The sequence below is a fragment of the Podarcis filfolensis genome (genome assembly GCF_964270895.1).
Source record: "Podarcis filfolensis genome assembly, chromosome: 8".
Taxonomy (NCBI): Eukaryota; Metazoa; Chordata; class Lepidosauria; order Squamata; family Lacertidae; genus Podarcis; species Podarcis filfolensis.
The window spans coordinates 57,459,024-57,474,892 of record NC_139611.1 but is presented as its reverse complement, the minus strand read 5'-3'; the positions used below and the strand labels follow the sequence as shown (position 1 = coordinate 57,474,892).

Genomic DNA, 15,869 nt, shown 5'->3' with positions numbered 1-15,869 from the left:
ATTTCAAAAGAGACACTCCCTGGCTCCCTGTGTTATCAGCTTTTCAAAAATATGTGACTCATGTGGCACAGAAAACGACATTACAGTTGCTCCATGTAGTTGCCAATATAAGGTTGCTGGTCACCACTGATGACCTGGCAACTTTAGGTGACAACTCCTGGTCCCAGTGCCTGTGAGATAATTGGAGGGAAACCCACCCATTTTCCAGATGGGCACAGTACACCCAATTTCTCCAAATAATCTGGATCTGAAAGAGGAGCCTTTTTCAGACTTAGAACGTAGAGCAGCAACTCTGAATCCAGGTGCTTGGAGACCAATATTTGTTTGTCTCTGTCTCCCACTCCTTTTTGCCTTGGGAGCATCACTCCCCATACAAGTTCCTGGAGGGTGTGTGCAGTCTTCTCCTTCGCATGCTGCAGTCTTCCTCCCTCCCTCCCTCCCACAAGAGAATAACTCCTGCGCCTGCTTTATGAAAGGAGTCCAAAGCTCTTTGACAAAACAGCATCATTCAGGTTAACCTGGCACCAGGGCAAAGCTACCAGGTAATTTATCAAAAGCATCAAGCTCAACAGTTTAATGAAAGATAGAAGCCAGCGATTCCAGGGCCCCTTGAAGTAAGAGATGAAGGAAACAATCTGGCTGCTTGTGGGAAAGAGACAATTTGGGGGTTTATTCTTTGTGACTCAAGAAGCACATCTTTGGAAGCACACCTGCTTACTCAACACTGCTCCAGAGCACCATGGAGTTCAGAGTAGAAACCAAGACAATTGTGCTTAGAAGAGATAAAAGGGAAAACATACAAGAACCTGTCAGATCTGTTGAGCTGAAATGAGTATATATACCACAAGCAGCGACCAGTCTTTGAAAGAGCCTTTCAAAACACTGTCTGCCTGGAGACCCAGGTACCAGCAGAGCCTCTGCTCTTCACATCAACACTCGGCCATGATTCCCACTGAGAAGCCTCAAGCAGCCAGTGGCTTCCCACACCAAAACTGGCCAAAGGCTTACCCTGCAAATATAAAGGATCTCAGGTCTGCAAGGCTGCTTTGGCAAAGCCACACCCACCTGCCATACACCCTATGACATCAGGTGTGATAGGGTGGGTGGGTAAACATGCAGGTGGGCTAAAGGGGGGATTGCAAGCACTGCTGACTGGCAGCGCCTGCAAAAACCCCATACATGGCGCCCTGTAGGCACAGACATTCAGCTGATCATCCCTGGGGGCTAAAAGGGGTCACCTGACATCATTGTGAGGTCAGGTAATTCGTCAACCTTAGCCTGTGAGGGCTGGGGAAAGCAAGCTGGATCCAATTCTCCTGTCCTGGCCTACCTTCAAAGGGTGGTTGTGAAGGTGCACAGAAGCATCTCTTTCTCTTATTGGCTGCAGTTTGTTCCTGCTGTAACATCAGCAGCGAACTTCACATCTGTCCTATTTGCCCAAGAGGATGTGTGCTTGCAATTTATTCCGAAGTCACCAGCACCATCTTTTTCCATCAGGCAAAGAGAATCAGCAGTGAACTGGCACAGGACCTTCCAGCAGTTAAGTGGGACCCAGTAAAACCAGAGACAAGAATCTAGGCCAGCTTTTGCCAATTTTGTGCCCTCTAGATGCTTTGAACTAGCATCATACAGCTGTGTTGCCCAGGGCTGATGGTAGCCATAGTGCAAAACATTTGCAGGACACCAGGTTGGCGAAGGCTGGTCCTAGCTGATGTCCTGGGAAGACAGCCTTGAAGGGATCCACCCCAAATCAGTAGCGTCTCAGTCTGGAGACAAGGAGCTCGCAGCTCAGCTCACTGCGCACCTGTTCTCTTCTGCCATCGCTCCCAGTTGATTTCAAAGCAGCCCCAATTCTGCAAGATAAATCTCACATTCACTTCTTTATTTTTATTGGAAAACTTTGTGTTTAGTTCTGGGCCTACATAGCACAAGGTAGGCAATGGGAAAAGAATCTTCAAAGGGAAGTTAGCTCACTCGACAAGACACACCTGCCAGGATGTGCAAATCCATCAGCCCCACACAACTGGGCCAAGCTTGGGAGGTGTGGGAAGCCTCTCTGCTGCTGTGCTGGAGGGCTGGGCGTGTGGGGGCCCCACTGCGTTGCTTCACCACCAGCTCAGAGACATTAATCAGCCCAAGCAGAATTAATAAGCACAGCGAATCGGTTCCGCAGCCTGCCAAGCCAAGAGCCTGGAGGAGAGAGGGGGGCAACTCTCAAGCAGAGAGCATGTTCAAGGTGAGGTTCAGGAACACAGGAAACTATACTGGTTCAGACCATTAGTCCATCAAGCTCAGGATTGCCTGCACAGATGGGCAGCAGCTTAAGGGACTGCGCTAGGAGTTTTCCTAGCCACACCTGAAGATGCTGGGGACTGAGACTGACACCTCTTGCATGCAGACAAGGTGCATAACCAGTGAGCACAGCCCATCCCCTAAAGAGTTGCTGCAAAGTAAAGCAAAGAGAGGCATTTTTGCTGGCTTCACAAAAACCAGTCAACCATGTGCCCAAAGGGGATTTAGTAAGGAATTGTTTGTTGTAAGAAACCTTTTTGGCCCAGATTTCCTCCCTTAATCCTGCTCTCTTGTCCCTTGTTCCATTGCCAAACTTTAATACACAACTTTAGGCAAGAATTGGCAGTGAAACAGCGCCAGGAACCCAGCTGTGCAGAGGTACCAACGGCCTTTGCACAACAAATTAATTGGGCATCCTGGCAACCCAGAAGGAGATTCGACAAGCCTGCAGGCCAAGAGGAAGAATCGTACAAGCCGAAGGGGGCTTAGAGGGTTTGTAGTCAAACCCCACAGCACAAGACAGGGACACCCACCCACCAGCTCCACCCACACAGAGATCCAGAGGCCATAAGCAGAGATCAGCTGCCGTCCCAGAGCACTGCCCCTGCAGAGCAAACAGCTCCACATGGCTTCAGTAAGCCACGTAAGCAATTTGCTGCACAACAATATCTGATGGAATCCACAGCTAACAGAAGGAAACTTTTTTCAATATTTAAAAGAAGTTTGCCAACAGAGCAAGACTTCAGTCCTCCCTCATATCACAATTTGCAGGCTAGGGCCTGATCAGTCCAATCCATGTTCACGACCCACTTCTGTGGAAGAACAGAAGCAGCATGACACACCACGCAGAATCCTGCTTCCCAAGAACAAAGGTTCCTGGAGAAAACAAGCATCTAGCCCCTCCGGGTTGCAACAACATGCTTGAAAATTAAGTGAGCAAATATGTCTAGTGAAATTTCAAAAGCCAAAGGAGTTCCCAAATTAAGATTTCAGGTGGTTAGAGAGGACACCGGCGCCCTGTGGAGTTCCTGACAAGCAGAAGCAGAATTATGCCAAATCATGAAAACTGCAGTTTCGCAATGTAAGCAAATGTGCGTCTTTTTTACAGAGGGCAAAGAACCTAGCTTTCCAGTAGACACAAAACCATAGCCCCTTCCCACGCTGCCTACTGGGCCCCACTGGAGGCCCCTCTCTGTGACCATGCAACACCAGAAGCACCTTCACACTCAGTGAGGTTCAGCACTTAATTTGGAGAGGCAACGGAACAAGCCAATTCTCAGCGCTTTTGGTCTCAGGCCATCCAGTAAATCCGCCAGGGAGAAGAGATCAAAGGCTTTCTCAGTCTGCTCCTAGCAATGCACCTTCCCCTCCCAGAGCAAGCCACGCCAAGGCTGTCAGCAGGTAGGAATTCAGGCAGCATGAAAGGAGGAAGGGGGGCTGAGGCTGGGAAGGATGGGCCACGGCAGGCGCCATCCCTAGAGGCAGGACGCCTCTCCTTCCCCAACCAAGACAGCCAAAGAATCTCCCAAAATAGAGAACGAAACATTCCCACTCAGGACCCAAGACTTCACCACCGAAGCAACCTGAGAACTTTCAGAAGACGGGGTATTTTTAGGGGTGCCAACAGAGCGACAGTCCAGCAAGGAGATGCTGAGGCAGTCCTCAGCCTGAAAGCTGTGCAGCAGGATGGACCAGCAAAGCATCTGAAGATGGAGGGACGGATAGATGGCTTCCTCTCTCACCACAAAGAGTCAAGTGCAAAGGTATTGATTGGCCTTTCCTATATTCCAGGTTGCGTTGCAACAGCCCTGTGCTGCAAGCACAGATCACCCTGGAAGGCAGGCCCACGCAACTGGCTTCCCAGTAACCACAGCTCAGCAGTGGCCATGTGATGGAACCCAGAAAGCACTTAATAAACCCCACATTACACTCTTATCTACACCACCTGTTTATTCCACATTCATTCTGATTTGCTTGCACAAAGCTTATGAGGAGGTTAGGCCATGTTTGGTCTTTACTGACCATTCATTCCGACAAGGTAATTATACAATAATGAACACTCATCTTGATGTGCTTGCAAGGTATTCACCTGTCTTTCCATTAATTAATCATTCATTCATCCCACGCTCTTCAGTGCATTTTTCCTGTCACTTTCCTATCTGCAAAAAGTCCCAGTTTTTGTGTGTGTGGATTTGTTGTACTAGGACAATTGAGTCTTAGGACGCTTTAACTGCACAAACCTAGATTTCTGGTATGCACCTGAATTCCTCCCACACAATAATGAGAGACATCCTTACACTATAACTCCTATCACCCCGACCACTAGCCATGCTGGCTGGGGTAGACATTGGCTACCTTGGTCGAGGGCACAAAACTGAGCTACTTATCACTCCCTCCAGCAACAATGCAGGGACTAGCAAACTGGACAGACAACTGGAACCAGGCAAGGAGAGGCAAGGGTGTATCCTCGTCACAAGAACGCAATCATCCATCATACTTGTTTCCTCAACAGGCAGACCAAATAAGCCTAACATAAAGTCCTTCAACATGAGGCTCTAGTCCCCAGTCCCCTGGCAACAGAGCTATTAAAAATATATATCCCCACTAGGCTTCCAGATGATCAGGTTAACCCTGCTAAAAGGCAATAATTCCCTGCAGAGCGGCCAAAGCATCTATGAAATTCCTTGCTACATAATGAATATATTGCAACCTTCCCCAACCTAGTAGCCTCTAGATACTTTTGACGCCCATCTACAACAGCTATGCTGACTGTGACTGATGGGAATTGTAGCTGTTGTCGTTGTAGTCCAAAATATTGAGAAGTCATCTGGTTGGGGAAGAACTGTTATTGAATACCGTTTTAGTGTCCAGTGGGGGGCGTTATTTTGGCCAGTAATTTTGGCAGCCACCCAGTTCTAAGAATTATTAGTTCATATAAACTCTTAAAGGTTTCTCTTTCTTCTCCCTCTCTCTCTGCTGGTGCATTGGACATTGTGCTTAACTTGGACTGGAAAAACCTAGGTTCACATTCCATTTCAGCTGGTGTTCACTGGCAGGCTTCTGTCCCAGCCTAGGCTCCCTCAGCCCCCATGTCAGGAAAGCCCAACGATGATATTTCAGTATGACCCAAAGTTTGAACCATCAGCATCCAGGATGTCATTTTCCAAGTTACAGGGGAAACGCCTGGCGTGCAAAGAACAGGCAATGCAGCTGCTCCACCTAGAACTGCAGCACTTAAAATACAGCTTCCTTCCCACCCACTGCTCAGGCAAGGTGGGAAAGGTGCTTCAACGCCCAGCAACACCAACCTGGGAGGTAGAAGCGCTCCCCAGGCAGGGAGTGTTGCCACTTCTTTAAGCAGAACAGGCCACTTGCTGCAGGCTGAGCTTCTGCAGGAACCAAAACGCTCACCAAGCAAGACTTTCTCCTCCATCACCACAAAGGAATTGTGTTTATCATTGCAGGGCGAAATGGAGCACAGAGAGTTGGGAGGGGAAAAGGAGCAGCAGGAGCTCAGCAATTGCAGGGGGGGAGCTCCAAATTGACTTGGTATCTAGCAAATAGCTAGGCCACTTCCACCTCACTGCAATCAGAAACATGGACATCTCTTCCTTTTCCAAAGGGCAAAAATCACAGACCGGTGTGACAACTGAAACTCTTGGGCAATATGCAGCAATGGGAGTTTGAATGACAGAAGCATAGCAGAGGAGGAGGAGATGGCTTTTGGTATGAACGTTCTCATGATGTCATCGACATCAGGCCTCTCAGTGGAGAATGACTAGGCAATACTACCTCTGTGCAACACACAACATTAACAGCCCAGAGGATCAGCGAGGCAAAAAAAAAAAAAAAAAGGACTCCTATTTCTTAGTCACCACAAAACCACTCAATACAGTACAGTGGACGCTCGGGTTGTGAACGTGATCCGTGCGGGATGCACGCTCGCAACCCGCAGCGTTCGCAACCCGCAGCTGCGCACACGCGGATTGTGATTTGGTGCGTCTGCGCATGCACGACCGCCGAAACCTGGAAGTAACCCATTCCAGTACTTCAGGGTTTCGGCGGTCCGTAACCTGAAAAACGCAACCTGAAGTGTCTGTAACCTGAGGTATGACTGTATATGTACTGATGAATGCTGTATTGGATCACAGAGTTCAGTTTGCAGGGATGCCTTGCAAATTGGCACAGTAGATGATGCCATAGCTTTTGATAATTTACCACACAGATACTCCCCCTCTTCACAACCACCCACTTTTCTCTCCCTCTTTATCTGTTCCAATTTCAGAGCAGTACAGTTTATATCACGTTGCCTGGATTACAACTCATTTCTGGCTGGCTAGACTGGAGCAGCAGGTCCCCACAGACGCTGCTTAGCACGTGAACACAATATTATTATCCTCTGTCAGCAGATAGGGAGACAAGGCTTCACAATCGTCTGGAAAACCTACCCGACTGGATTTCCATGCTGCCCAAGATCCAAGCCACCAGTATTTGTGTGTGAAGAATGCTTTCTACCTCTACATCATTAGGGAAACAGTGCAAGGAAATTGGAAACACCATAAATGTGGGGTGCAGTGTGGATTGATTCCAAAGCACCCCAGCAACCTTTGGCCTTATAGAGTTGCCTGCACACAGAAGAACAGAGTAAGCTGCCTTCTATCGAGTCAAACTTCAGACCATCTACTTCAGCATTGCCTACACAGACTGGCAGTGGCTCTCCAGGGTTTCAGATGGGGAGTATTTTCCTGGCCCTGCCTGGAAATGCCATGGCAGATTAAACTTGAGACCTTCTACATGCAAAGTAGATGCTCTTCTATTAAAACTATGGTTCTTACTTTTCCTGCTTCTACATTTACTTAAATATTATGTTCTGGCATGTTATCTTTGTGAGACACACAGAGAAACATGCAACTAAACAGCCAACATAAATATCACAAATAAATATAAATGTAAAAGAGTAGTGGGCCAGCTGTTCCTCTCAAGGCTGCTGGTCCAAAGGGCTGATCCGATGTCAGACCCCATAGAAATCAATGCATAGTTCTGCTCATTAAAAGTGCCATATAAAAGTGATACAGAGGAGGAGCTTTCGTATATTCCAAAGGGGTGACTGAAAAAGAAGGAGAAAAAGTTCCTTCTTTGCTGCCTTGCAGCTTGCCTCTTCATTTCCACAAGAATGGTAAGAAAACTGCTTTGGGGCTCAGATGCACTCAGTGGTTTGAATTCTACACACACACCCCCACATACACCCCCTCTTTCTTTCGCAGGGTCATTTTCCTAAAGGCTGTCCAGAAGAGACACCCAAGCAGACAATGGTCCATGCCATGAGAAGCGCAGTTCTGGCTAATGTGACATGCTGGTTAATGAAAACCAATTGCCGCCCTGGAATTCACAAGGGGGCTCAGCCCAGCTGGGAATAATCTTGTTTACGATGCCGGCCTAGCAAAGGGAAATTAATGTTTAAGCTGTAAAATCCATCCCCACCCCCTTTTCGTGTCTGTCTGTGTGTGTATGTCTCTTCCAAGGATATGTTCAGTCTTTGCTCTTGAGGGCTGTACATACAGTGAAAGAGAAGCCCAATTTGTTCAGCTAAGGCCAAAGATGGATTTGCTTCTACTGGTGCTCCCTCCCCACTTTCCGCCTAATAATGCAGAATAGATTTTCCTGTCCAGTACAAGTTTGCCATTCATTTCCTTCCTCTCCCACCCCATAGACAATTCTCAGTCAAACGTGTGTGTGTGTGTGTACTTGTCTAACTTGGCCTGAAGGTGAGAGTTAATGTTGACTTTCAGAAAAAGTTTTAACCTCACCAGACAAGTTTCAGCGCACCCTGTAACTCACTCACTTTCAATTGCCATCAGATAAGCCTGTTGTTTAAAGGGCAGTGGCTCACATCACCCAATGCTCTTTGCGTTACCAGCCTGCTAGATCTGACCAGGGACCCATCCAGCCCAGGATCCCATTCATGGCCACCCAGATACTCCCTTGCTCAGAAGCTCTTCAAGACCAGGGCTTGAAGGCATCAGGCATCACCATCACCTTCTCAGTGTCTGTCCCCATCAGCACCTGCTAGGCAATTGTCTTAGGAAGACCATGACTTTGTCCAGGTCTTTCTTAAAGGAATAGAAAGCGCTTTCCTCATCTAACCTGGCAGAGAAATCCACTTATAATCAAGAGGAGCAGCAACTGCTTAAAAATTAATTTGAAGACCTTTTTTTTTTTTAAAAAAGCCTGTCATTATTTATTCAGTGTGCAGCATTTTACATCATAAGATAAAACAAGACAGGCACTGCACCCCCAGAAACGTACATTCATCACCTCCCAATCTGGTGCCCTCCAAATGCTGTTGGATTACAACTCCAGTCAGCCCCACCCAGCACAAATCAAAGGTCAGGGAAGATGGGAGTCAGGTTGGGAGAAACTAGCCTAAAGTGACAGCAGAGGTAAAGCTAACAAGGTTGAACCATGGTAAGACAGTTGGGGATTCAGCAAGAGAATTGCAGGGGAAATGGAAGATTTGAATATGGGCTAGGAGCGAGTTGGCACCATACAGACCTTTTGGGATGCTGAAAGGGACCACTGATTTAAGATTTACCACCAACAGCATATAAGCTTCCAGAGTTTACATTGGGATGCTCCAATCCCACAACCAGAATGTTCAGGCCATCCCTTTTCTCAGGAAAAAGCAACCTAACTAGGCCTGGCAAATAATACCCCAGATGTTCAGGGACACCTAATCTGTGACCTTCCAAACACTGCTGGACTACAACTCCCATCATCCCAGCCCACTGGCTGCTGGGAAACAGAGTCCAAATCATTCAGGGGGGCACCTGGTTGGGGAAACCTGTTTTATTGGAACTGGAAGCTATTTAACAGCAACCCTGAAGTTTGCTCTCACCATCTATGAAGAACACAAAGTTCTGAAGCTGGCAACTTTGTAGAGCAGCCACCAGATACTGTCTCGCATGACCTATGTTTCTTATGCTATTTTCCAGCACCCAGTTCCAGTCTGGACAGTTTGCAAGGTTGTTCTTAAGGGCGTTTTTCCTCCCTTGCACTATCTATCTTGAGAGTGACGTCTGATTAGGGAAGTGAGCTCCAGCAAAGTGCAACTGTGCAGTACGGCAAGGACACCAAATCAAGGCAGCAACCCAGCCAGTTTCCCAATGAAGAAAAAGAAGTCAGTTGAGTTCAGCAGTGATTTAGACAAGCAAGCACTCAATTCTCCAGCAGCAGATTTAGCAGGACAAAACATGTGTTTCTTTGTGGATTTCCCAGTTTTTATTTCCATCCCCCAATGTTGTGAAGTCTGGATACTGCATACAGAACTATTCCTCACTTTTAGCATTTTTTTAATACAGAAGACGTTTTGAACAGGTGAAAGGATTATAGTCATTATGCCACCCACCTGCCATTAAAAAAAAAAACTGTTTAGCACAGCTATGCCTCCCAAGTTTATGGGGGAAATGGTAGGCTTGGAAGCTGCCTCGTTGTATCTTCCAGATCCACGTTCCCTCTGCACAGACTTCACCAATAAGACACAGGAAGCCGTTTTATACCAAGGCAATTCATTGCTCTGTCTAGCTCATTGTCTACACTGACTGGCAGCAGCTCTCCAGGTTTTCAGGGCAGAGTCCTTTCCCAGCCCAACCTGGAGATGGCTTGGAGAACTGAACCTAGGGCCTTCTGCACATGCTCTGTGACTGAACAGCAGCCCTTTCAGCAAAGGAGACTCACACGCCAATACCCGCTTTGATCACACACACAAAATTGACTCCCTTGTGCTGAGTTTGTTGACTGCACAATGCATATGCTTTGGACAGCCTCCACCCTACTCCCCAGGTGTTCTGGACTACAACTCCCATCAGCCCCAGAGAGCAGGTGATGGGAGGCAGAGTCCAAAACACCTGGAGGAAATCAGGTAGGAAGGGGCAGAATATACGGGTGATGCTAATAATGTACTGCATGCCTGCAGGGACAGACAGACAGACAAGCCACATCAAGGAAGAAAAGAGAGTCTACATGGGAACTGCACACCCACCGCCCGCCCATGCAACCCACAAACCACACCAGAAATCACAAGGGCCGCCACGAAGGAGCCTCGACAGCACTGGCTTTTGAGTTCCTATGACCCCACAGCGGTGATCTGAATGGAAGGGCGTGTAGGCGCCTCGTCGTTGTTGCTTTAGCGGCAACAAAAGTTAAATGGAAGGCGTCATTATCCGTTCTTCTAAAGAGGAGCAGCCAAGCGGGGCAGGGAGAGCTCCCGTGTCCCCGGGTGGGGCAAGTCCAGGCGCTCCTTTTGCGAGAGACCCGCACGCGGCTCGCCTGCGGGCCCATCAACAAAGGGAAAGCCGCTTCTGGACAGCCCTTGGCTGAGAGGCGGAGGAGACCGGGCCCGCTCGGGCCTGGAAGGATGGAGCGGGAGGGGGCGCCGCCGTCCTCCTCCTCCTCCTCCCCCGGCAGACACACACCCCAGCACCGCACTTCGGCGCGGAGCCAGCAGGCAGCCCTTCCCCGGCCAGCCGGAGAATGCAGGCGAGGAGGCGCTGCGCGAAGCAGGCCGGCAAACAGCGTCCAGAGGCAGGAAGGGCTCTCCAGGCAAAGAGGCTGCAGGGAGGAGCCAGCCGGACCGCGACCGAGCCCTCCATCGCCAGCACCGGACCAGGCTTCCCCGCCGCCGCCGCCCTCCCCGGCAGGAATTCTGACAGCCAGGCTGGAACCCTCTCCTTGCCTCCCACACCCCCACTTTAGCATCCTTCGGCGCCTCCCCCGCCCAAGCATCCCTATTGCCCGAGGGGGGCCCACCTGGGCCGGGTTGTGTGTGTGTGTGTGTGTGTTATTAAGGCAGCCCGCTCAGGGTAGGGAAGGAGAAGGAAGAGGGGGGCGCCCGCCCGCCCGCCCGCCGGTGCCGCTCCCTTCTCCGAAGTAGCCGCGAGCCCACCTTTGTAGCGCTCCAGGACATCCTCGTAGGCCTGCACGAACTCCTTCTCCTGGCTGCGGTTGAGCGGCAGCTTGCCCGGCACGTAGCCGGCCATGGCGCTGCCCGCCCCGGACCGGGCCAGACCAGCTGGCGGGCGGGAGCGCGGGCGAGAGAGCGGCGATCCCTTTGTGCCGAGCCTGGTGCCTGCCTGCCTGCTGGCTGCGCGTCGGGCGAGGAAGGCGAGAGGCGGCCGGGCGCTGGAGCTCCGCGGCGTCGGCGTCTCCCTGCCGCCGGCTCTGCTCCTGCTGCTGCTCCTTCCTTCCTTCCGCCTCGTCTCCTCCTCCTCCTCCTCCTTCTCTTCCCGGCCTCCCGGCTCAAGCTCCACCCGCTGCTGTCAGGGAGGCCCAGGCCAGCCCCCGGCTCGGCGGCTCGCCTTCTTATTCTGCCGGCCCGGCAGGAGCCTGCTCAGCCCGGCGCAGCCCGAGTGGCGGCGGAGGCGACGCCCGGCGGGCGGCCGCGGAACTGCAGAGGCAGAGCGAGGGCAGAACCCGGCTGGCGCCACTTGGGGCGGATCAGCATCAGGAGCTGGGCTGGCCGGGAACCAGGTGCGACCCCCGAACCCAGGGCCCCGAAGGCAAGGGGAAAGGCTCCGGGGTGTCAGGAGGCCTCGCGATGCAGGCCTCGAGATCCAGAAGAGAGGCGCCAGGAAACGGCCCGAACTAGAGGCGGAAAGGGAAAGAGGAGGACAGACTGGAACAGAAAAGCAAACTGGATCCGAAGAAGAGCAGAAGGGCGGGATGCAAACCCAGAAGGGGTTGGTTGGATTGCCCCCGCCAACAATCCAAGAAGCCTCAAAGCCCGGAGGGAGCGGGGACAGCCCACCCCCAAGTACCACCGGAATCCTTTCTGGCGAAAGAAACAGAAAAGGATGGGGGGCAGCGGACAAAGAAGTCAGGAACTCACCCCAGATCTAAATTTGTGGTAGGCTCTCCCTAGCCCTTTTGCTGCTTTTCGGAGGAAAAGCAACACTCAATGCACACCCACTCCAGTCCTTGTAGGTGATCAGGCTGTTGAATCTAACTTCTACCCTGGTGATGTCCTCCATCACACCTGAGGGCTTGATGTGGCATATAGAGGTCTGCCCACCCTACCCTCCTAGCATCCACCTCAACTCAGCCAAATGGCAGGGCTGGGCCAGCAACTGATCATTTTCAGCAGAACCGTGCCCAGAACCCCACCTCCACGCCTGGCCTGGCCTTCACCTGCCCTGACAGCTGAATCTTCCAACCACACGCTACCAAATCCTAACTTCTCACCTGTCCAGTTACGGGTCCCAATAATGGTATCAATTCTGCCAGTCCTGCAGGGTCCCACACTTCATTGAAACTAGTGGCCATGTCATAGTCCTTGCATGCTGTTGGAGTTGATGGTTGGTGCAAGATGAGGCTCCTTGAAGGATGAAGCCCCATCACAGAGCCCCAAAAGGCAGCATTTGGGGTCTCAAATTTCAGCAGCGCCCTGTGCAACACTAACATTCACCCCCCAACACTTATGCTCCATTCTAAAGCATTGTTACGGCATCTCCTGCAGCGCCCCTGAGGCTCTGTGCCCAGTGTGACCAAACTGGTCATGCTCCTCTAAATCCGCTGCCAAGAGTCAGAGGCATTCAGCATGAGCTGTATGGTGACATTTATTCCACCTCTGAAGTAGGCAAGTGTTTAGTCATTGGCAACCCAGCGCCTTCCAGATGGTTCCCATGGGCTGCTAGTTGTTGTATTCTTATGGACCTGGAGAGCACCAGGTATTTCTGAGGTATGGGCAGCGGTAAACTGCAATCCTATGTTCACTTGCTTAAATTGTTTCCCCTTTCCTTTCATTTTCCATATATCTTGTCAAAACCTTCCTGAGCTTGGATCTGCTTTGCAAACTGGCTCCCCCGGCTTTTTTCCTTGAGCGAACCTTGCACCCCATTGAAGGCATTCTCCACATTGCTGGTTCAAGGAGAAATCCACCTTGTTTCTCCAGGCACCCTGCAGGAGTGGCTGTTTTGCTACCTAGGCACTTTGTCTTAATAAATTAGCATCTTCCCAAACCAGGTAGCGTTAGAAGCTAACACTTCCTTAAGCCAAGGTGGGGGAGCAGAGGTCAGTGTTGCTGCTCCATGTCTGAGCTTCTTGTGTCCCACCAAGCCAAAAACATTCCACCAAGAATTCAGCAAACCTGCTGGGATGGCGGGGCGGGCGGGGGGGCAGGCAGAGTGCCAGTAAACAAAAGCAGGAGGCAAGAAAGGCCACATACCCAGCAGGTGGGCTGGAAGTAGCTCAGGCCTGTGCCATTGTTCACCCAGAATGTGATCAGTGCAAAAATAGATGTCTATGATGGTCATGTGCAATGATCTGCTTTCGGTGAAGAGAATCTGTCATAGTTGAAGAGGGACCCGGCAGCAAATGAATTGAAGAGTTTGAGCGACATCTGGTGGGAAATCCCGAGAAATGCAAGACCCCAGAAAAGAAACTGCTTACCGGTACTTCGTTATTTGGGAAGCTAGGATGTGCCCACTGACATAAATAAAGGGGATGGCAGAAATTGGCTGGGAATTAAAGCCGGGTCCCCCCCCCCGAAAAGGAGTGAAGTATGAGATAAGTTCTGACTGCTATGGGCCTCAATTGTCTCCAGCTGAAAATGGAGGTGTGCAGACTGAGGCAGGGTGAAAGAGTTCTCTGTATGTGCACAAAAGCAGCTGCACTTTCATCAAGGGTCAATTAGCAGGAAAATCCAAAGATTCTCTTTTGGGGGATTTCCTGTGATGACACAAGACCGCAGGCTGGTGGGGCTGCAATGAGTGGCAGGCAGAGGCAGGCAAATTTCACCCGTAGCTGTGGCACAGGGCAGAGCAAAGTTGCTTGCGCAGGAGAACTCACTGAATTGTGCCCTTTATCAATTTGTGTATGGGGGCAGTCACTTGGGCAATGGATGGACTGAATTTATATACTCCATTTCTGCATTGAGCACCAAAATGTTTTGGAGCAACCCTGGGGGTTTTCAGAAGGGAATGAGTGTCCTGCACACAAAGTGATTGAGGGCATTCTTTGATGGCATAAGACAGAATAATAATTATTACAATTAAAAAAACTAGGCCCAGTGAAGACATTGCCTTTGTAACATAATATTCTCCTTTCCATGTGCCTAAGGCACCCATTCTCCCTCAGGCCACTCTAGTCCCATGCCACAACACAAAGTGTTAAAAAACTAGTCTTTTTCAACTTGATAAAGTTGATAGTCTTTAATTTTTTATTTTAACTCATTCTATGTGCATGTTTTATAGTGTTGTTTTTCATCTTTCAATTTTTGTCTGTTCCTGTAATTGTTCTCTCTGTTTTATATACATTATAACATGTAATAATAATAATAACTTTAACCCCCCCAAAAAAACCCTTAGTCTTTTTCTGAGGGGGAGAACTCCCTTCAAAACGGGCATCTTGAGACCCACTATCCTATTTATGGATGGGGACAGGTGGAGCCAAACCAGGAGTAGTCAGCTATATATATTTCCTTCCCCCCACTCTCTCTGTAACCATGGCAACCAACAGAATGGTTACTCAGCCATCTGCGTTGCAATGGCAACCTGAAAAGCGCCTTATTCCATTCCAGTTTCAATCTCTCATGAGCTGACTGGCATGACAATTCTCCTCAGTGTTCTCCTATGCAGACTACATAAGCAAAACTTGAGGTGCTGGGGTTTTGAGGGGAGGAGGCCTCTGCATCCCTTGCAGGCAATACTGAGGTACAATGCAGAGAGCTGAACCCTTACGACACCCACCATGGTTCTCTGCACCTACACTCACCCCCCCCCCCAAATGCACGCATTTCAAAAAAGCCATTTTCACCCTTGAAACTTTGTGACTGAAAGTAACCCCAAAAGGAGAAAGAGTAGGGATTAAGTGGTTTGTCAAAGAAAAGGTGTAGGACTCAACCACTCCAGGCCACACTTTGTAAATTCTGTGCGTGCGCGCACACACACACACACACACCACTTTGTAGGAAATTGGGAGCATCTGGGTTGGGCCATGCCACTCTCACTGTCCTGTCTAGCTGCATCCTGACAGCACAATACTATACATGTCTACATGGAAGTAAGCCCCGCTGAATTTCAGGCAAATGTGTATAGGATTGCATCAAATAAACATTACCTCAGTAACCCCAGGAATGCTTTAATGTAGACCAGCATTATTAGGCCCACGTTACAGCTTGAGGACTGAGGCTGAGAGACAGCAGCTTGTCTAAAGAGCAAGTGTCAATTCAGAGCTAAGCTCAGAACCCAGGGATTGCCAGTTCATAGCACGTGATCTTCACCAGTTCTCAGAGTGGGTTGGTGAAGCATTTTGTTCTTTTGTTTTTAAAGTGTTCTACTTGGCACACTCCAGCCCAATTCAAGCACCCTGAAGTACAAAAGGAGAGATGTCAGCGTGATTTGCCTATCCTGTACGAATGTTCTTGTTTGTCACTCATCTGCAAGTGCACAGGATGAAGTAGGATTTGCAAGCATTTTTCCTGCTGAAGGGGAAGAAGGGCCAGTCATGAAATGTTGATGCAATGCAGCTGCAGGGTGGGAACAGGACATCAGTTGTGTCAGTGCAAAGCACCTCCAGTGCTGCCT

The 15,869-nt window shown here is 49.9% G+C and overlaps 1 protein-coding gene across 6 annotated transcripts in view; it reads right to left on the bottom strand.

Annotated features, from left to right (window-relative positions):
• MACF1 (microtubule actin crosslinking factor 1) overlaps positions 1–15,869 on the bottom strand; it is a 293,076-nt gene that overhangs the window by 262,882 nt on the left and 14,325 nt on the right. For 3 of the 6 annotated variants that reach the window (XM_083625104.1, XM_083625112.1, XM_083625111.1), the window contains exon 1: positions 11,234–11,694. The exons of the other annotated variants lie outside the window; for them this stretch is intronic. In XM_083625104.1, the coding sequence (XP_083481230.1) occupies positions 11,234–11,327 (94 nt within the window). In that variant the 5' untranslated portion in view covers positions 11,328–11,694. Of the gene's footprint in view, positions 1–11,233; positions 11,695–15,869 lie in introns of those variants that run through there. 6 annotated transcript variants of the gene reach the window in all.